At 41.4% G+C, this 23,537-nt stretch overlaps 1 protein-coding gene across 1 annotated transcript in view; it reads right to left on the reverse strand.

Annotated features, from left to right (window-relative positions):
- Positions 1–23,537, reverse strand: part of LOC126427164 (zinc finger protein 420-like) — a 178,009-nt gene that overhangs the window by 134,079 nt on the left and 20,393 nt on the right. The window contains exon 4 of the mRNA XM_050089388.1: positions 1,861–1,953. Within this exon, the coding sequence (XP_049945345.1) occupies positions 1,861–1,953 (93 nt within the window). The remainder of the gene's footprint in view (positions 1–1,860; positions 1,954–23,537) is intronic.

A 23,537-nucleotide genomic window follows, 5' to 3' on the forward strand; every position in this document is an offset into this window, starting at 1 on the left:
GAATTTCTTGTTAGAAGATTATTCTAAGGAATTTTTGTGTGTGTGTGTGTGTGTGTGTGTGTGTGTGTGTGTTTGTTTTCGTGTCAAATGTCTCTTTATGGACCACAACTGGAAGAGTTCTCACACAGCCAGCACTGAATTAGTTGCTAGCAATCACCCACATTTTGCGTTAGCCACCTAGAATGAAAACAGGAACTATTACAGCTGCACACGGCACAGTACCTTGTTATTCTCTATCTTGCACACATGAACTACTTACGATTCCAACATTAACTTGATCCACACACAAAACTCATTCCTCCATGCTGTAATGTGGCAGACTGGGAGATACTATAAAGAAGTGACTGATACCGTATTCAGTATGTTACCTAATACACTTTTTTTCCACAGATATTTGAAGTCATGATTTTTGTCTATTAAATTATTTTAATTCAATGAAAATAATCAATATTTGAAAATATAAAGTAATTGGATTGGAATCAGTCCTTCCTTCTCTTCCCGTACGGTAAGTTTCCCCCGACCCATGGTTCTGGGTGGCGTTTCTGAACTCTACACCTTTTCCTCAACCTCACGAGTCCTTTTCCTTCACCTCTGTTCCTTCCCCTTCAACCCTTCTGCCAGAAGAAGGGGCCACTGGTTCTGACAGCTTGCAAACTTTAATACTTCAAATGTGTGTACTCCTGTCACCGCTTGGTAAGTAAATTATTTCAGTTATTAGCAAATTTGTCACAACTGACTACAATGTAAGTAAATTCTTTTGTCAGACATGTAAACATTACTGTATTTACCATTCACATTTGATTTATGAGTAAAACAAACACATTTCGCAAAATTATCCATGCCAATGTTGCAATATACTGTAAATGTTACTAAAACTGGAAATGCATTAATAATTTGATTAATTACGACTCAATGTCTACATACTGTTCAAACTGCTTATATTACAAACTTAAAACGTAATTATAACAAGCTTTGTTGTTGTGAGTAGTCAATCTGTGTTTATGTTTCATCACATATACCATAATGCAATCTAATATAACTAAGTTTGATTTTTGTGATTGTAAATCTGTTAAAATTACAATTTCAACAACAAATGTATTAATTTTTACTGTCAAAACTGTATAAATAGACGGGTGTCAAAGCTCACAGATAGTAGTAGTTGTTATGCCGTGCCTTACTGTGTCAGCCTCAGTTGTAAATAGTTTTGTACTTGGAAAAATGACTAAAATGCATTAAAATGCCAGTGAAAGTTAATATTAAATCACTGTTTTCGTCTTTTCATTACTACGTTGTACATATGTCTTGTGCAACCGAACCCAGGGAAATATTACTCTGTGCAGCGTAGAGTTACTCGAGCCCAATGTCAATGGCTGAACGAAAAATCAAAGATGAGTATTATCACTTATTATTGTAAGTTTAATGCTACTGCCCTAAATTTACATTATATGGCTTTGTATTTTTTATGCAAAGCAAGTGCACACCTGAGTCACAACACAGGACCTTACAAGAGAACAGATAGCACGTAAAACATCGAAACACACTTGCAGTACACGGCCCATATTTGTAACCATAGTTAATTGTGTCCACCACACACAGTAACTTATTACTGAAAGATTCATAAATCAAAACAATGTGTGTTCATTTGAGGGTGTTGGGGCTGTTATGGTACTGCCTGCTAATAAAGTTTGCCTCCTAGAAAAGATAAGTACAGACAGTGGCAGTTTTACATAGCATCCCACAACATACTTAGAATTTGTTATGTTGCATCTATGTCCTACACAGGTATGTTTATTTGCAAGATTACTCTGACAACTGTCCAAGAAAACTGTTCTCACGTACAAAAATCACTACAATACTCACGTCACTGGCTTCCTTTCCCAGCCTGAGAGCCTCTTCTATGTCACGTTCCGCACAACCACACAGGTGACATGCTGGTTCGTAGTGCCCATTAACCTGTGTAAAATAAAAGAGCAAGTTAACTGCCTGTGTACAGTAGTACTCGACCCCTCCCCTCCCCTCCCACTGTAGTCAAATAAGCAAATAGGTCAGCACTATGAGAAAGGTGAACCCACTCAACAACTGACACTATTGCTGTTAAAACTGTGTCATCGTCGTGATTTTCAGTTACAAGACTGGTTCGATGCAGCTTTCCACGCTGCAGTTGGAGCCACTAACAATGGCGGTGGATTTTAGGCTCGTTCTGGTCACCTACTCTCTGACAGCTGATGAACATTCAATAACATTCTGAGCACTCTATTGTGAAAGCCACAGCCAACTTGGGGCGTTAAAGTGATTGTTCCGAGTTATTTAGTGAATTTTTATTCCATTTGTTGTGAACTGTTATTGTTGACAATGGTGGTAAGCGATGAAGTCTACAGAAGTGAGCGAGAGAAATAATTTGCAGGAGGCTTTCATCAAACACAAAAGGCGCACACACGCGTACCACACCTGTTGCACTGCTCAGTAGATGCATTTCCCGCCCGTGCCTCGAACTGTGAGTCCAAACTGCCATCATTTGTGAATCACACTGTGGTCTATCCTTTGCAGCCCTGGATTAATCTCTGCATAAGTCCTGCCCCCTACATCCACTCAAATATACATATTGCAGTAATCCCTCGATTTCCCTCTACGATTTTTATCTTTCATTGCCCAACAGATGACTCTCAGATATCTCTGCACACGTTCTATCAACTGATCCCTCATTTTCATCAAGTTGAGCAATAATTTTTTTACCCATTGGATTCATTACCACCACCTCCTCCTCCTCCTCCTCCTCCTCAGGTAGTTGATTTATCCACCTAATCTTCAGCATCCTCCCGTAGCACCCCATTTCAAAGGCTGCTACTCTCTTCTCGTCTGAAATCCATATTGTCCACATTTCTTTTCTGCGCGAGGCTACACTTTGGACAAATGGTTTCAGAAAAGACATCCTAACACTTAAATTAATGTTAGATGTTATCAAAGGCCTCTTTTTCAAAAACACTTTCCCTGCTACAGCCTAGCCAATCTGCATTTTATATCCTCTCTATTTCAGACATCGTCAGTTATTTTGGTGACCAAATAGCAAATCTGATCTACTACTTTTAGAGCCGTGTTACGTAATCTCATTCCTTCTGTACCACCTGATTTAATCTGACAACATTCCATTATATTTACTTTACTTTCACTGACGTTCAATTCGAACTTTCAAGAAACTGACCACTCCATTCAACAGCTCGTCCAAGTAATGTCATCGACAAAGCTCAACATTTTTACTTCTTTTCTCTGGAGTTTAGTTCTCTAACAAAATTTCTCCTCCGTTTTTTTTCCTGCTGCTCACTCAAAGTACAGATCGAATAACATCGGGGAGAGGCTCCAGCCCCGTCGCCCTCTCTTCTCGACCGCCGCTTCCGTTGACTCCTAGGACTGCAGATTCTTTTCTGTACAAGTTGTAGATACCCTTTGCTACCTGTACTGTATCCTTGCTACCTTCAGATTTTCTGAGAGTGCATTCCAATCAACATTGTCAAAAGCTCTCTCTAGATTAAGTAAAACGAGATATCTTCTCTATCACCAAGACAATACACATACGTGACAAACAAAATACTGAGGAAAAATTCATTGTCATCACTTATCAGCTCCACACCATGATATGAGAGTGGCAATCCCTCATCTTCAAGCAGACTGTTTTCTTACACTACGGGAGTGTTACTGCAGTTCAGTTCATTTCGGCAAAGTGTTGCCACCACAGTATTACACAAAATAATTACTATTTGTGATAAACGATGACTTACATCTAATGTAACAGTATCTGTTTTATTACACTTGCAATCTTGGATCACAATTTTTATTTGTTATCGCTGGTTACAAATATACATTGTGATACGAGACAGTCATTCATTATACACTTATACATTTCCCGGATCACTGAAAACTTTTTCGTTACTACATCACAACTTGTATAACAATTTTTGTTTGAACCTTGTCAACACATTAAAACTCTTTACCGGACCAAGCTTTGAAAAGGGGCATTTGATTTTTGTGGGCAAATGCTCTACCGACTGAGCTCCCCTCAGTAGAGCACTTGCCACTGAAAGGCAAAGGTCGAGGTTCAAGTCCTCGACAAACACACAGTTTTAATCTGCCAGGAAGTTATGACAATTGATTTCATTAAGTGTAGGTCTAATATTGCCCATCATTTACTCATATAGCAGAATCTACTTGTGACTCGACTGAGGATTTCTCGACAGCAAGGATGCAGCATGTTATCTCGGACAGAGTGTCATCGTCAGATGTATAAGTAACTTCAGGGCTGCCCCAGAGAAATGTGTTGGGATCCTTGCTGTTTATACTGTACATTAATAGCCCTGCAAACAATATTAAGAGCAAACTGACTTTTCACAGATGGGATACAGGTTTCTAAAACAAAGCACCATCTGCCAAAAGCTACAAAAATAAGCAATCACATCTTGATAGGATTTTGAAGTGGTGTAAGATTGGCAACATGCTGTAAATGTTAAAAAATGTAAAACTGTACAGTTTACGAATCAAAAACGCGTGTCGTCCTCCGACTACAATATTAATGAGTCACAACTGTCGAGTCAAACAAACGCACAGGTGTAAATTTGTAGGGATATGAAATAGTACCAGGCAGAACAGAATACAGACATACGAAACATGAGATTGAAAAAAACTGCAAAACTGCTAACCAGGACTGGCTAGAGGACAAACGCAAGGCTGTAGAAACATGCGTAATTAGAGGGAAGAAAGAAGTTATATACAGGAAAATTAAAAAGACATATTTGGAGAAATGAGAAGCACCTAATGAATATAAAGAGTTCACATGGTAAGGGAAAGCAAAAAGGTGAAAGGAATATTTAGAAAGTAAAACGCATATCTAAACCATTTGACTGCTACAGACACACTTTCTGCTTTCCGAGCTGAGAGCACTATGTCGTCGCTGTCACTGCTTGCCTAATGCCGTTACCTGTGCTGAGAGACAGCATTGCAGCAGCTACGAAATACTTATCGTCCAATTTTCAAAAAAAGTATTTGGTGAAAAAATTTGATTTTTGCACATTTTACGGTCCGATATCTCTGCTTGATAAAGGACCACATTCGTCACAGTTACTGTGCTGCATCAAATTAACTAAAGCACTGCAAAAAGCTTTAAAGTGTTTGCAGATGTAAAAACACATTGCGTATGCTTTGTTTACGGTTGATTTTAGTTTGTATACTTCAGTGTATGAAATGTAGATAAGATACCAAAATTTTATTTAAAATTGAGAGCACAACAATATCTCCATTTCATTCTCGAGATATCAGTTTCTATATCTGACACACAGTGTGCCTTATCCCCCCCCCCCGAGCATCGATAATCGTGTGGTCACAACAATCGTCATATTTTGTAAACAGTTCAAGATATCAAAATTAGGTTTTATGCAAACGATAGCACACAAAGTGACACGTGTGTTGTACGATGAATACTCGGACATTTTTATTCAGCAGGCTACGGAGCCAACTTGTCCGCAGCAGCGAGAGGGTCAGCAGAACGGGAAGCGTAAACACGTCAATGATGATTAAGGAAAACCCAGCTGCTGCATTTAAACAGAGTGTGCTGAAGCACGACGAGTTGGCTTGTCCACAGTGGTCAAAGTCTTAGGAGCTACTAGCACTCATTCATTTTTGATACTCTAAAACACACCTCTTCCAACGAACGAGTGCTACTAAGCTCTTAAGATATGCATTTTACAGACCTTAATTTCTAAATTTTTTGGCTCTGAATCTTCACTCCTGGCACACCCCTGAATATTGATCATTCTCCCTGGGACACCATGTATAATGGAAGGAACAAAAGCAGAAGAGAGGCTGAAAACTGATGAAGGTGGTGGTGGTGAACAGGAAGACAAGAGGAAGTAGATGAAATAGAGATGGGAGATACGGTACTGCAAGAAAAATTTGACAGAGCAACGAAATATCTCAGTGGAAACTAAGGCCCTAGAGTAAATTACTGAGAACCTCGAGAGAGCCAGCCACGAGAAACCTATTCCACCTAGTATGCAAGGTGACAGGCAAAACACTGTCAAGACTTCTAAAAGAACTTAACACTGTAATTCCAATTCCAAAGAATGGAGGTGCTGACATGTGCTAATATTACTGAACCATCAGGAAAAGGGAGAGAAGGAAACAGTAGGTGACTATGGATTGGGGGTAAGAAATGAAGGAGGAAGCCGTCTGGTAGAATTTTGTACAGAGCATAACTTAATCATAGCTAACACTTTGTTCAAGAATCATAAAAGAAGGTTGTATACATGGAAGAATCCTGGAGATACTAGAAGGTATCAGACAGATTATATAATGGTAAGACAGAGATGTAGGAACCAGATTTTAAATTGCAAAACATTTTCAGGGGCAGATGTGGACTCTGACCACAATCTATTGGTTATGAACTGTAGATTAAAACTACAGAAACTGCAAAAAGGATGGAATTTCAGGAGATGGGACCTGGATAAACTGACTAAACCAGAGGTTGTACATAGTTTAAGGGACAGCACAAGGGAACAATTGACAGGAATGGGGGAAAGAAATACAGTAGAAGAAGAATGGGTAGCTTTGAGCGATGAAATAGTGAAGGCAGCAGACGACCAAATAGGTAAAAAAACAAGGGCTAGTAGAAACCCTTGGGTAACAGCAGAAATAATTTAATTGATGAAAGGAGAAAATATAAAAATGCAGAAAATGAAGCAGGCAAAAAGGAATACAAACGTCTCAAAAATGAGATCGACACGAAGTGCAGAATGGCTAAGAAGGAAGGCTAGAGGACAAATGTAAGGATGTAGAGGCTTATCCCACTAGGGGTAAGATAGATACAGCCTACAGGAAAATTAAAGAGACCTTTGGAGAAAAGAGAACCACTTGCATGAATATCAAGAGCTCAGATGGAAACCCAGTTCTAAGCAAAGAAGGGAAAGCAGAAAGGTGGAAGGAGTATATAGAGGGTCTATACAAGGGTGATGTACTTGAGGACAATATTATGGAAATGGAAGAGGATGTAGATGAAGACGAAATGGGAAATACGATACTGCGTGAAGAGTTTGACAGAGTACTGAAAGACCTAAGTCGAAACAAGACCCCGGGAGTAGACAACATTCCATTAGAACTACTGACAGCCTTGGGGGAGCCAGGCCTAACAAAACTCTACCATTTGGTGAGCAAGATTTATGAGACAGGCGAAATACCCTCAGACTTCAAGAAGAATATAATAATTCCAATCCCAAAGAAATCAGGTGTTGACAGATGTGAAAATTACCGAACTATCAGTTTAATAAGTCTCAGCTGCAAAATACTAACGCGAATTCTTTACAGACGATTGGAAAAACTGGTAGAAGCTGACCTCGGGTGAGAACAGTTTGGATTTTGTAGAAATGTTGGAACACGTGAGGCAATACTGACCTTACGACTTATCGTAGAAGAAAGATTAAGGAAAGGCAAACCTAAGTTTCTAGCATTTGTAGACTTAGAGAAAGCTTTTGACAATGTTGACTGGAATACTCTCTTTCAAATTCTGAAGGTGGCAGGGGTAAAATACAGGGAGCGAAAGGCTATTTACAATTTGTACAGAAACCAGATGGCAGTTATAAGAGTCGAGGGGCATGAAAGGGAAGCAGTGGTTGGGAAGGGAGTGAGACAAGGTTGTAGCCTCTCCCTGATGTTATTCAAATGGCTCTAAGCACTATGGGGCTTAACATCTGAGGTCATCAGTCCCCTAGACTTAGAACTACTTAAATCTAACTATCCTAAGGACATCACTCACATCCATGCCCAAGGCAGGATTCGAACCCGCGACCGCAGCAGCAGTGCGGTTCCGGACTGAAGCGCCTAGAACCGCTCGGCCACAGCGGCCGGCTGATGTTATTCAATCTGTATATTGAGCAAGCAGTAAACGAAACAAAAGAAAAATTCAGAGTAGGAATTTAAATCCACGGAGAAGAAATGAAAACTTTAGGGTTCATCGATGACATTGTAATTCTGTCAGAGACAGCAAAGGACTTGGAGTAGCAGGTGAATGGCATGGACAGTGTCTCAAAAGGAAGATATTAGATGAACATCAACAAAAGCAAAACGAGGATAATGGAATGTAGTCGAGTGAAGTCGGGCGATGCTGAGGGAATTAGATAAGGAAATGAGACACTGAAAGTAGTAAAGAAGTTTTGCTATTTGGGGAGCAAAATAACTGATGATGGTCGAAGTAGAGAGGATATAAAATGTAGACTGGCAAAAAAGGCGTTTCTGAAGAAGAGACATTTGTAAACATCGAGTATAGATTTAAGTGTCAGGAATTGTTTCTGAAAGTATTTGTATGGAGTGTAGCCAGTATGTAAGTGAAACATTGACGATAAATAGTTTGGACAAGAAGAGAATAGAAGCTTTCGAAATGTGGTGCTACAGAAAAATGCTGAAGATTAGATGGGTAGATCACATAAATAATGAGGAGGTATTGAATAGAATTGGAGAGAAGAGGAGTTTGTGGCACAACTTGACTAGAAGAAGGGATCAGTTGGTAGGACATGTTCTGAGGCATCAAGGGATCACCAATTTAGTACTGGAGGGCAGCATGGGGGGCAAAAATCGTAGAGGGAGACCAAGAGATGAATACAGTAAGCAGATTCAGCAGGATGTAGACTGCAGTAGGTACTGGGAGATGAAGAAGCTTGCACAGGATAGAGCAGCATGGAGAGCTGCATCAAATCAGTCTCAGGACTGAAGATCACAACAACAACAACAACAACAACAACAACAACGACAGTTTAATAAATCATGCTTACAAAATACTGACATCAATTATTTACAAAAGAATGGACAAACTGGTAGAAGCTGACCTCAGGTAAGATCAGTTTAGGTTCCAGAGACATGTTCGAAAATACAAGGCATTACCGACTCTATGAGTTACCCTAGAAGATAGGTCAAAGAAGGGATGTAGAGAAAGTTTTTGACTATACTAATTCAAACAAATTTTCAGGTTGACAGCCAATCATCATTGAGTACATCCCACTATATTTAAAGCGGGCACTTGACAGTCATCCTCAAGTTAGCCGTCGGAGACGTCCTTCATTCCTCAATGTACGGGGCAATTCACGAGGAAAGGTACATGTTTTGATGTTTACAGTATTGGTGATTCTGAACACACAAAACTTCAAATAAATGCATGCTCTTTTCTTCACCGTATCCAACACACAGCTCTTTGAAAATCATGGGTATCAGTTGCATGACCTCCTCCTCCAGCACTCGCAAGCAACTACACCCAAAGTGACATTAGGCTCATCTTTACTGACCGTTTCGATGCATACTTCACTTTAACACGGTGGAGGGACATGTCCTACAAGTTTACACATTGTTTACCTCACGTCTCAGTACCAGGTCCAAGCCACTGAGGTCGCCGATCTCACTCCGTCAGATTACTGTTTGTGGTGTTGACTCAAGAGTAAAGTCTACAGGTGCAGTGTGGACACAAATGAGGAACTTCTAGCTCGTATTTTCACGCTTGTGCTCAAGTAAAAGACTTTACAAATGAGCTCAGATCGGCAACACAGAAGCTATGTACAAGAACTGCAAAATGCACTGCCATTGGTGGTGGACTTTGAGGACACCTTTCGTGAGCAAATGTACACAATTAAACAAAACATTAATTATCGTGTTTCATTTACTATCACCTACATTTGACCTGTTCCCCATGTTTTCATTAGTTTACCAGGAAACTGCTACACAATGGATGTATGCTCATACGAAGTACTTTGTTCAGTATCGCTAAGACCATTGCTCCTCGAAACATGTACCTTTCCTTCCGACTCACCCTGTATAGTGCCGTGTGAGTATTCCACGTGTGTATCAAAATCAAGTTGACACACGGACCACACTACCCGGCGGCAGCATCCTCACTTGTAGGTCCACAGAACTCAGCTGTTCCACGCATTACCGCTCACCGCGAATGTCGGTCCACTCCCTTGTCTTCGTTAGTGCAAACTGTAGAGATGATAGTGTTTCACACACTGTCCAACTGGTAGCCACTATCACAGTTCATTAGATTTTCCGCAAGGCATATTTGCGTGGATTGTTTAATAACGGAGTCCCAAAAACATGTTTCCGAGGTGACAATTCGCAGTGTCGACTAGAACACATACTCTGAAATTCTCAAGGTAGCAAGTATAAAAAACAGAGAATGAAACGTTAATTACAACTTACACAGCAACTGTGGCATGAAAGTGGAGGAGTAGGTCAGAAGTAAGTGAGACAGGGCTGTGGCCTGTCTCCCACTTTATTCAGTCTGTACAGTGACCAAGCAATAAAGGTAACCAAAGAGAAATTTGGAGGGGTATTAAAGTTCAGGGATAATATAAAGAAAGATTGTTTTCTTATGACACAGTAATCCAATAAATCACCTCTCAGCAAATGTAATCTGCTGCCGACGGCAACTCATGGAGTCATCTCCCCAATGGTGAGGGTTTTACCGTGTATGCTACTGGTGGACTGTGCTGACAGGAAGCCACAATTCCAGAAAAACCGTACCACACATCGATTAGACATATACACTACTGGCCATTAAAATTGCACACCAAGAAGAAATGCAGATGATAAACGTGTATTCATTGGAAAAATATATTATACTAGAACTGACATGTGATTACATTTTCATGCAATTTGGGTGCATAGATCCTGAGAAATCAGTACCCAGAACAACCACCTCTGGCCGTAATAACGGCCTTGATACACCTGGGCATTGAGTCAAACAGAGCTTGGATGGCGTGTACAGGTACAGCTGCCCATGCAGCTTCAACACGATAACACAGTTCATCAAGAGTAGTGACTGGCATATTGTGACGAGCCAGTTGCGCGGCCACCATTGACCAGACGTTTTCAATTGGTGATAGATCTAGAGAATGTACTGGCCAGGACAGCAGTCGAACATTTTCTGTATCCAGAAAGGCCCGTACAGGACGTGCAACATGTGGTCGTGCATTATCCTGCTGAAATGAAAGGTTTCGCAGGGACCGAATGAAGGGAAGAGCCACGGGTGATAACACATCTGAAATGTAATGTCCACTGTTCAAAGTGCTGTCAATGGGAACAAGAGGTGACCGAGACGTGTAACCAATGGCACCCCATACCATCACGCCGGGTGATACGCCAGTATGGGGATGACGAATACACGCTTCCAATGTGCGTTCACTGTGATGTCGCCAAACACGGATGTGACCATCACGATGCTGTAAACAGAACCTGGATTTATCCGAAAAAATTGACGTTTTGCCTTTCGTGCACCCAGGTTCATTGTAGAGTACACCATCGCAGGCGCTCCTGTCTGTGATGCGTCAAGAGTAACCGCAGCCGTGGTCGCCAAGCTGATAGTCCGTTCTGCTGCAGACATCGTCGAACTGTTAGTGCAGATGGTTGTTGTCTTGCAAACGTCCCCATCTGTTGACTCAGGGATCGAGACGTGGCAGCACGATCCGTTACAGCCATGCAGATAAGATACCTGTCATCTCGACTGCTAGTGATACGAGGCCGTTGGGATCCAGCACGGTGTTCCCTATTACCCCCCCTGAACCGACCGATTCCATATTCTGCTAACAGTCATCGGATATCGACCAATGCGAGCAGCAATGTCGGGATACGATAAACCGCAATCGCGATAGGCTACAATCCGACCTTTATCAAAGTAGGAAACGTGATGGTACTCATTTCTCCTCCTTACATGAGGCATCACAACAACGCTTCACCAGGCAACGCCAGTCAACTGCTGTTTGTATATGAGAATCTGTTGGAAACTTTCCTCATGTCAGCACGTTGTAGGTGTCGCCACCGGTGCCAACCTTGTGTGAATGCTCTGAAAAGCTAACCATTTGCATATCACAGCATCTTCTTCCTGTCAGTTAAATTTCATGTCTGTAGCACGTCATCTTCGTGGTGTAACAATTTTAATGGCCGGTAGTGTATATACCAGGTCCGTCTCAAGACAGGGTCGGTATTCTCGAAGATGATCACAACACAATAAAAATGAATTGAATATAATGTTTTGCAGTCAGAGAGAAATTTATTCCTAATCCCAATGGATCCAAATAATTATTGAGGCACATCTCTACTTGACCTCATCTACATTGTCCAGTCCATTAATGTGACCACCTGTCAGAAGCCAGCGTAACCAACTTTTGGAGCACGGACCACTGCAAGACGTGCAGGAGGGACGTGGAGCCACGCCGACTGCACTGCCGTGGCCAGCTGCACTAGTTTTCTCAGTTCAGGATCCACTGCAGCAACAACCCAACCGAGGCAGGCCCACAGTCTCTACTGGGTTTAAATTGGGGGCTTTGGCAGTCAGGGGACTACACAAAGGTCATCCCGGTGCTATCTGAACGATGCATGCGCACTGCAAACTCTGTCGAGACATCGCAGACTTGCCGGTAGGTGGCACCGTGCCGACGAACAACAATCGATTGTCGATCCACTGCACCTTCCAGAATGCCGACCATCCTGGGAATGCCACAAAAACATTCTCCAGACAATAACGTCTGCTTTCGGACAGTTCGTGCCGTACACGCCAATGGTCACCTGTCATATGGAGAATAAAATGTGAGTCATCTGAAAATGACAGCAGTCACCACTCAGTGGACGTGCAGTTGCAGTATCAGAACACAAATTCCAGTCTTCTGTTGTCGTCATCGAACAATAGTTGGCACGAACCGGGTGCCCGCTGCGGAGGCCCACGTGCAGCGACATTCGCTGAACAGTTGCCCGTCTGTTCGCCCGTACACACCTCTGCGATCGTTTACAAACTTAGCCATTTGAGAAATGCTTCTACCCTCGGTAAGAAAGCCAATGATCGCACCATTTTGGGCATCAGATAAATTGCTCCATTTTCCCTTTATGACAACAACTGCAACGTTTTCCACATGCCCCCAATGTGCTTTATATATCTGCACATTGCTAGTGCTTTATATAAGCACACATTGCTAGTGCCGACACCTGCCATTTGTGAGTGGTTACTGCACGTTGACACCGAACACAGACGGTGGTCACATCGAGGTGACTCGACGGTGTTAAGACTTTGTCTAGGATTAGACACACAAGAATTCAGGTGCAACTCTACTGAGAAGTTTCAAAACATCAGACGGGATTTCGAACAGGAAGGAGCTTTCGCGACCAAATTATCTGTCAATGGGTAATAAAATGTCAAAAAGTCTGAAAACAGAGAATTCAGCCATCACCTTTGTTAGACTTCAAAAAAGTTTACGTTACTACCCATCGTGAAATATTAGTGAAAATCCTACTGCACAAGCTCCTAATAAACATAAAGAGAGAGAGAAAAAAAAAAAGTAATAGTAGTGTGTGTCACGACTCAGTTTCATATAGCAAGCAGGTTTACGCAGAAATGTGGGAGGGGTTTGTCCAGTTTCATGCACAGTACACTGTGATACTTTTACAGAAAAGTGGTCAAATATTAGACGAATTTTACCAAACACTGTTTCATTTTCACACGTTACAAACAAGTATTTTTCTGAATCACAATTTCACAGCATTAAGAACATAATAACAATTTAAAAAAAAAAAAAAAAAAAAAACAGAAAGCATGGGGCTTACCATGAACTCTGTGGATAGTTGCAGTCATCTCCATACAAAAATTTCTGTTTCCAATTTTTCAGGGAATCTTAATGTTTCCCGTCTTATTTATATCCGCCTTGGCCTTGGTGCTCGATTTCATATTGTGCAGTTTCTTCATAATCATCCCGTCTGTAATTTCTTTCCCAAAACTAACCCTGTAACGGTGTTGTATTTCCTTAATACAATCTGCTTTCTCTCTTCTTGCGGCTGGAGTTTGTGATTTGCTGATGATTGCTAGATAATCTTTTACAATGTTCACGAAGGCTAATTCTGAATCTTCCATTTTGGCACAGAAATAACGTGAGAAAAACTTTCGGTATCATAAAACACACAGCAAACGAAACAAACTGAGAACCAAAGATGTTGGATGTTAATCTCTTTGCTGAGAACTTACTTAATAAGGAGGGGAGGTAGAGAGAAAGTACTCCCCGGTCAGAGTTCATGCTTCCTAGTTTTTGTTCATACAAAACTGAGAACTTTTTCTGAGAATGTGCTTTTGCTCTGAGTATCAACTCTGGAGAATGTTCTCATTTTTATTCATATGACTCAATACCTTTACTTGCTTCACTATTTATTTCTGTAACACAACTGCAATCTCATTCATGGCCATTGCAATCAGCATAATCCACTTCAGAGTCATCTTCATCTTCATTACTACAATCTGCATCAGCACGGATGCTCTAGTAATTTAATACAATCGAGTCAGCATAAGATGATCCCTGACAGCTGCAGTGGGCTCGGCACGACAGCTTCACACGCCTACCGCAACCAATCACATAACACAATTTTGTGAATGTGTCTATAGCAACAGCACTGGCACCTGCCAGATATCTTCTTACTCCAACTCAGCTATAGCTTTGCCAATGAATTCCATAAGCTGCTCGACTACCTCAACAAGAGTTCCTAGACAACATGGTTCAAATGGCTCTAAGCACTATGGGACTTAACATCTGAGGTCATCAGTCCCATAAAACTTAGAACTACTTAAACCTAACTAACCTAAGGACACCACACACAACCATGCTCGAGGCAGGATTCGAACCTGCGACCGTAGCAGCAGCGCGGTTCCAGACTAAAGCGCCTAGAACCACTCGGCCACAGCGGCCGGCTATACAACATGTGCTGGGATTTAACTAAACAACATACAATACTGCTACAGTTAATCTAAGTCACTATTTGTCAAAAACAGTAATTATTCTCTGTAATATTTTAGTGCAAATACTTTGCAGAAATGAGTTAAAACACAAAATCACCCCTACACTACAGCAGAACCTCGATTACCTGACTTTCGATTAACCGATTTCTCAGATTACCCGTCGATTTGATCGACTTTCTCCTGCCACAAAAGGTGTTTCTCTATGTCATGCTCCTCACGCTGCTCAGTTGACAGACTACTGTACTGCCGGACTGTTTACTTTACTGTACTCTTTAATCTGCTGTTTTATCAGTGTGCTTTTTAAAATTTGTACAGAATTCAATTTAATTTTAAAGCTGCAGTGTAGTTTTATACAATTTAAATTGTGATTAAGAAATACAAGGAATTCTGAAAGACTAAAAATTGCTACAGAACAGAAAAGGAAATGTGTTGTGTGCACAATCAAACAGAAACTCAGTGTTCTACAAAGATTTGACACAGGTGAGTCAGTTAAGAAATTAGCTTCTGAAAGGGGTGATGGAGTGACAACCATTACAGACTGAAAAAAAAGAAGCAAAAAGATCTTTATGTTTTTTGTTAACTGTAAATGGTGAAAATGCTTTAAAAACTATTAGAAAAACCAAAACCTGAACTCTCCGATAACACATTGTGAGTTTGGTTTCATCAGGAAAAACACAAGGGCCCCACTTCTGGGCCCTAACGGGTGAAGAAGCAAATTCCAAGCAAGTGAAGGTTGGCTTCATAGGTGGTAAAATTGTCATTGATTTAGACAAGTTGCTACTTCAGGTGAAAAACTTTTTCCTGAAGGTGATCAGGGTGTATACGCGGACAAGGAAAAAAAATACACGGATTTCTCCCGGATTTCTCGGTTAAAAATACACTTTCTCCTTGGTGAAAGCACACTTTTTCCCTGTTCACTGACTATATTTTCTCTCGGTACTGTGTAACTTATCAATTCTTTGAATGGTCATGGTTTTATACAAGAGCGTAGAATTTCCCGGCACTTTAGAAAACAAAACTCGGAGGGAAAAACACCTTTTGGAAACATCTTTGATGTACAGCAACATGTACACTGCATATTTTCGTATTACAAAAGTATAAATTCGAATTCCACCAAAAGCTGCATGTTACTTTCCGAAGCATTGAAATCTAGATTGCGATATGCTTTTGTAAGCCAGTCATAGGTCATGTCACGTGATCTCGCCAGCCGATGACTGCGGATATTCAGAACATAGGACACATGATGTAGTCAGCCAAAAGCAACATCACTGTTAAGTAGCACGAACACACAAACAGCAACAGTTAATGGTTTAAATTAAAATACATAGTATTGCTACAAGAAAAGCAAAGGTTTCACATAAGTTATAATATTGGTGTCTACGGTTAATACGCTGCAAGACAAGCTAAACTTTCACATATAATGTTGGTCTTTTATGTGCGTATTACGCTTTAAGGTATATCACACAAATGAGTGAGTAAAATTTTTAATAACGACATAAATGTCTTATCTTCTGGGGTCAAAAATCTTCCAAATGGCTCATCATCAAAGAGTTGATTTTTAAATGAGGGTCAAACACACTGTGATTTAAGAAATTCATCGTACATACTTGCACATAGTTCAACTTGCGTAAAAGGAAATTTACTTCGAAAGTAACACTTTTCAAATGACCATTCGCAGTATTTTCCACAACCTTTCAGAAATAGGTTCGTTTCAACAGTTGTCAGAGCGCGCCAGATAACAGGCGCCACCATGCTTGCGTAGTGACTATGACTTAGGAGGCCCATATGTTCTTGTGTGTAAAACATTAAAATCTTACATTATGTCATAAAAGAAAAAAGGCATCAGACTATACTCCAAGAGCATCGGAATTTCATGACCATACTAATATGTGCGCATTTAAAGTGCACATTCATATGTCCAAATTCCAAATGAAGTAGGCCACGACCTGATATCAAGCTTTTCAATGTGGTTTTCGGGATGTAAATTTTCTTGGTGTACCAGTAATGTGTTATATCATGTTTGGTTCTTTATTGTCGCATAATGCCATATGTGCTAGAAGATGAAAATGTGCATCTGAAATGCAGCGAACAATTGAAACTAGCCAATAGTGTGGAATTAGACACTTTGTTTCAAATATATTGACTGCCTCAGCAGAAAAAATTAATAAAAGGAAATTTCTTTAGCAAACCAACAAAAATAACTTAATTGCTCTGCAACGTGATTAATGCTTGACCGTCAGAAAAGTGGAAATAAAATAAAATCTGAAGCTAATAACATATTTTTGCCTTCCATAAGTATGTGAATGTATTTTAATTTGCTTGATATCTCCTGGCCACAGAAATCCGTTTTGTTTTCATGTGACGTGAGAGCAGTAAACGAAGAGGAAACAGCAAAATCACTAAATGTAAACACAGGTCACTTGGAGACTACTCACTTCTCCACTATAACTCAGACTGCTCTCCACATCAGCCCCGGATCTACGATATTTCAGAACCGGGGCAATACTAGATAGTGGCACCCGCTCCTCCCCCCCCTCCCACCCCCCCACCACCACCCCGCCCTGTCCCTCGAGCGTTTGAGATAAGACGTCATAAATTTTTTTAAAAATCTAATTTTCAAAAATATGTTCATTTTGTAGTACACATCTTTCTGAAGAGTCTGATGCATAAAACGAGGAAATGTAAGACAAGGTCATTTTTATAACATAACAGAATATAATTCACAAAGTAGCAATATCAAATGCCTATTAGGCCTACTACAAGCAAAAAGCTTTATGTTAGGAAATAGTTTCACAACTTCATTCATACGCTCAAGTTTCTCAAGCACGAGATCGAAAAGTAGTAGTATGAAATTTTTATGCAAATTTGGAATCGTCATATTCTTCCATAATTTGTGTGATGTCCCCATTTCTTCTCCTTCCTCGTTCTAACAAACAATCTTGTCGTCACTAATTCTGTAACTATTCCTGCCAATGTCAAAGCTTATTTGCCAGTTAACTTCATTAACTCTGCCATAATCACCAGTTTAATTATCTCGCAACTATTCTCCGGTTAGGCTTTGTTACATGTTCGTACAACGCGTTTTTGCGCTGCTTCCCGAATAGAACTTAAAGTGGCTGCTAGCCAGGGACTGTACAACTGGCCCTTACTAGTATATCAATCTGGCCAAAACTTTTCTGTCAACATTTCCTTTTCTTGGATACACCGAGAAGATAATAGGTAATCTTTCTTACCTATTATTCCTGTTAGTCGTTTAGTCTGACTCTGTTAGTCTGAGTCTATGGATTTCGCTAGTAATCATTCGCAAACCCAATCAACCACAATCAGACAGCAGTTGGCGTTCATCCGTTCGGCTTTACTCCGCTCAGCTCGTATAGCCCCTTTTGTCTGCATGAAAGTTTATTTCTAGATGCAATCAGAATTCCCCTGACAGGCATCATGTACACTATGCACGCATTCACAAATAATTCAGAAATCAACTTAGAATGTGTTCAAAAATGTCCAAAAACGGACAAGGATGCTTTTCAAAGTCATACGAATAATCGATAGGCCAACGTGCGCTGGATGCTGGGCGCTTTGTGAAACAAGGTTTTTTCCTCTTAAGAACCCCCCCCCCCCCCCCCCTCAATGCTCCCCCAATATCTGGGCCTGCTGCGCACGCACGAGTCTGGCAGCTTGGGCGCACCAGTAAAATTTTCCCCAGTAGCACCTAGCTGCTTGCTGAGACTTCTTACACAGCCAACAGCCACATTTGTGTAGCCAGAAGTGGGAGAATGCACTACTCAATTGCGCACGTGCACGCGCACAATCCCGCTCGTAACTGCTAAAACGAATCTAATGTAAACAGTTGTGAGATCACGCTCTTCGGAGCCAGTTTGTTGTTACGAAGCATTGCATAGTCTTCCTTTGACACATTTTGCTGATGGCAGATGCTTGTATGAGCACTGGGTTTTGTTGTTGTATATGGCGCAGTTCCTTTGTAATTTAAGTGTTATTTTCGTTTTTTCTCTCGTTCATGTTTTATTGCTGCAGTATTATTCTGCAGTCAAAATTACAAAAGTGTAACTGAAAACAAAAATAATAAAAAATTCCTGGAATTCTAAAAAATTCCCAGGGTGTTTCCCGGTTCTCCTGTGTCGTATACATCCTGATGATACATGTAGGGAATTTGTTCAAAAATTTGACAAAAAAAAAAAATGGTCTCATGACATAAATTGGTAGCCGATGAATTATACAAGACTGACGAGACAGCACCAAACTATAAAAGGCTCCCTCAAGAAACTCGCGCCTCTAAGAATGGAGCAGTAACAGGCTCGAAAGTTGCAACTCAAAGGCTGACCGTGGCAACGTGCAGCAACCCAAGTGGTAGCCATTACTTTCCGTTGTTTGTAATCGGCATATCTAAGAGACAAAGAGCCCTCAAAAACAAAAATATTTCAGCACTTCCTCTTTATTGCAAAGCTCAAAAAAGTGCTCGAATAAATGGTAATTTGTTAACAGTAGTTTTTGACGCATCTGTTCCAACTATTAAAAAAAGACACGAAATAAAAACGAACCTATCAACTAGTGCAACTGTATTACTAGACAGAGTGCCGAGCCCCTTCTCGGAGCCTGAACTTTAACAAGGTGACATAAAATTTGTGTTTTTGATGCCTCCCCCCCTCCCATGTGAGTTCGTTAATCCAAGCTACGGACCAGGGTGTTATCGAGCTGCTAACACGGCATTATAGGAGTAAATATGTCAGTCCTCTGTTAGAGACTTGAGAAGATGGCTGTGAACTTTTTGAAGCAATGGAAAGCCTCAATGTGAAAGATAAATCTACACACTTGCTCAAGCTTGAGAATAACTTAAGAAAACCACTCTACAAAAATCATGGAAGAAGGCCTGTCCTAGCCTACACCAAGAGCAGCATATTCCAGAAACTGCAAATTCAGTCTCTGATTTGCAATCTTTTCAGAATCATACCCAACCTGCTGATGTAGACAAACAGTTAGCAAAAGGTGACACTGCTCATGTTTGCAATGGAGAACTCGAAGATGGTCAGACAACTGATCTCGTTTTGCAACAGTACAGTGTCGTGCACAAGGAGTCGGCTGTTGAAGAAAAGGAAGAAGACGAAGAGATCAGCCATTCTGCATCAAAGGACGTGTCCGAGACTGCCCTCAAATACACTGACGTTCGTGAAAAGTGCAACACCGAGAAAGAATTACCCGAATAGCCACACACGTGGTGGAAGTGGCGAAAGATGTGCGAGCAACACGCGATACGTTTTGCAGCGAGATGGGGTACACGTAGGCCGAGCAGAGCCCTCTCGTGTCGGTGCGACAGGGTCAGTGTTGTGCCTAATGTAGTCCGCACAGAGCTGACACTCGAGATGGAAACAAAACAGTGAGTGCCAGTACGCACCGTCGACGTCAAAGGGAGCAGTATCGGCACGTGAGCGAGTTTGAACTGGGCAGAACGATCGGTCTCCAGGAAACGGGGCTGTCGTACCGTGATATTTCAGGTCGCACAGGGCACGCTGCTACGACAGTGGTGCGTGTGCGAAAGCAGAGGATAGACTAAGGTCGTACGCAGCGCCGAGCTGGAACTGTACCACGGAACGTGACCGCAGCACGGGATGACCGTCACCTCGTCCGCACAACCATTACGGACCGTACAGCGTCATCCACAGCGTAGGCTCACCGTTGGAACACTGCGACAGGTGTGAACTCGTCTGCATTGACAGTTCGTCACTGTCTGCTGCAGGTCAGACTGGTTGCACGCATGCCATTATGTCAGCTTCCGTAGCCCAGAAACCGCAAGCTCCTCCGTCTGCAGTGGGTACACGAACACAGTCACTGGGGTGCTGAAAGGCAATGGGTAATCTTTTCAGACGAGTCCCGCTTCGACGTGTCCTACAGCGACAGCCGCATACGTGTCCGGCGGTACCGTGGCGAGCGCAACCTGGAGGGCTGCACTGTGGAGCGGCAGAGCAGACGGACACCGGGTGCGACGGTTTGGGGCGTCATCACTTACAACAACCGATCTCACCTCGTACGCATTGCATGAAATTTGAACAGCAGCCGGTACCTAACGGAGGTTGTGGAGCCTGAGGTACTCGCCCTGCTTCGGACATCTCCACGGGCCACATTTTACCAGGACAATGCCCGGCCACATACTGCGAGGAATGCATAGCGTTTCTTTGAAGAACGGCGGGTACTGTTGCTTCCCTGGCCTGCACATTTGCCAGACGTGTCGTCCATCGAACACGTCTGGGATGCCGACGCGTATAGCAGCTCTAATTGCAGAGCACGGTGGCTACACGACATGCTGAATAGTAGGACTAAAAGGAAATTTACAGATTTGAAAAGGTACTTAACCTGTGGCATTAAATTAATTGAATTCGTGTGTTTCCTTCTCGGTGTTGCAATTTCTGCAAACTGTAGTGTATTTGGAACAACAGCTGAATTACAAGTAATGCGAGTAAGGAAGTGGTGTGGCACAGCTTCGGAGCCAAGGTTTCAGAAATTTGAACAAAAAGGCATTTTACACTTTTTGAAGCATATTTTCAGTGTGTGGTGTTTTCTGTTTCCCTTTCTCTTTATTAAAAATGTATTTTTTATTTAATTTTGATGGAGTAGATAGTTTAGTGCTCTGTAAACGATTTCTAACATTCTTCTCCAAGTATCCGACCTTTTTAGTGTTCCGAGTGCCCTCCGCTCTCGAAAGTGGCGGTTAATCGAGGTTTTGCTGTTAACAAAACAGTACACCTGATGGTGGGGACAGAGAACACTCAAAACGTGGCAGATAGCTAATAAATGATGACAGTTAATCTGTGCAGCATGTTTTGTTTGTGAATTGAGAGTGTTACAGCCAAAGGCTTAAATTGAAATACCTAATGGAATAATGAGTACTAACATGAAGAAAATAAAGAAACAAATCAGACAAGCTTACAAAAATCCAATTAGTAGCTGTAAATACAGTAATAAACAAAATATTCCATTTTTTTCTTGCTATCATCACCACCATCCTGCAGTTCTCAACGTTGTTCTATCCCGTGCAAACCTCATCATCTCTGCACAGCTACTGCAGCCTCTGTCCACTTGAAGCTGCTGGCTGTAGTCAGCCTTAGGACTTCCTCGACAACTTTTACCTACCAGGCTTCCCTCCATTACGAAATTGACGATTCCTTTACGCCTCGGGATGCACCCTATCGACCGATCCCTTCTACCAATTGAGTTGTGCTGTAAACTGATCTGTTCACCAATTCAATTTAATATTGTCTCTTCGGTTATCTGATCCTCCTGTTTAATTTTCAGCATTCTTACGTAGCATTGAAGGTGAAAAAAATTTCTTCTCTTCCTCGAAAAGTTTAAATTGTAATGAACAAAATATTGATGACATTTCCTACTCGTGCAACATTAGACAGGTATATTAGCATCTTTCACAACTATTTCTCAAATATACCTAATGTTTTGTATTCATTACTCCTGCAGAATTTCATTCATTTAGCAGTCATTTCAGTTACGGAGCTGTGCTGTGTACTTCTCTAAGAAAATTGTTCTTTCTGCTACTTTCATAGCTGTGAACTTGCCTGTCTAACACTCACAATTCGCTGTGCGAATTCATGAGAATTTTAAATTTTACTGATTGCATGGTTTTTTTCCGACAGACGTTAAGCAGAACTTGTATCACCCCGGAACACTACACCACAGAGTTTAAGGCTATTCACACCGGTGTAGCAAGCCAACCTTCCTCATTTATGTTTTCAGCGCAGTATGTCAGCAAATGTAATACACACAGTCCTGTTCCAAGTGCTGTTAATTTCACCGGCTCCTATTTGTACCCTTTCATTACTGATATGCAATTGTGACCCTGTGTTAATCACTGGTAAGGTAGAAGCAAAACAGATTCTTTGGAACACTCTTTGGGAAACGTAGTCCATTAACAAAGGAAGCAGCTTACAAAACACTCATCCGACCAATGCGTGAATATTGCTTGTTAGGCTGGGATCCAGTACCAGATAGGACCGGATAGGGGAAACACAGAACATCTACGGAAGAACAGCACGTTTCGATACACATTCCATTTAATAAGCACATATCTCGTCAGATGGTTGGCCAGCTACAGTGGCATTTACTGTGAGAGAGACGATCTGCAGCACATTATTGTCTACTGTTAAAGCTCTGAGAGCTTACATTCCTAGAAGAGTCAACCAATGTATTGCTTCCTCCTGTGTATATCTCACAAAAGGACCACAAAGTTATATAAGAGAGCTCTGAAGCTCGAGCCAACAGTAATCATTCTTTTTGCAAACCATATGCGACTGGGACAGGAAAAGTGACACACGTACACAAAGTACCCTCTGCTACACACCATACGGTAGATTGCCGAAAGTAGATACAGTTGTAAACCTGCACGGTAAATTCAGGAAACTTACCATAAAACAGACAAACATCCAACAAGTATTCTGCTGCATATTATGTAGATATATTCCACATAAACCACAAAATATGCAAAGGGGTGGGAGATATTACATACCTTTTAGCGAAATCTCTGATCACGTTGTTTTCTGTATACATTTCTGAACTGATCTTCACGATCTCTGCATGTCCTTCCTAACAGACGGGTAACAGTAAATGTCTGTATTCAGAGTGGGTGTGCGTGTGATAGTGTGCACGTTCTCTCACTTGGGAGTATTCAAAGTGTCCGAAAATGTTACAACAAACTTCTAGGCATTTTAGATTGTGGCTTAAGGAAAAAAAA

The sequence above is a fragment of the Schistocerca serialis genome, chromosome 11 (assembly GCF_023864345.2).
Source record: "Schistocerca serialis cubense isolate TAMUIC-IGC-003099 chromosome 11, iqSchSeri2.2, whole genome shotgun sequence".
NCBI classification, from domain to species: Eukaryota; Metazoa; Arthropoda; class Insecta; order Orthoptera; family Acrididae; genus Schistocerca; species Schistocerca serialis.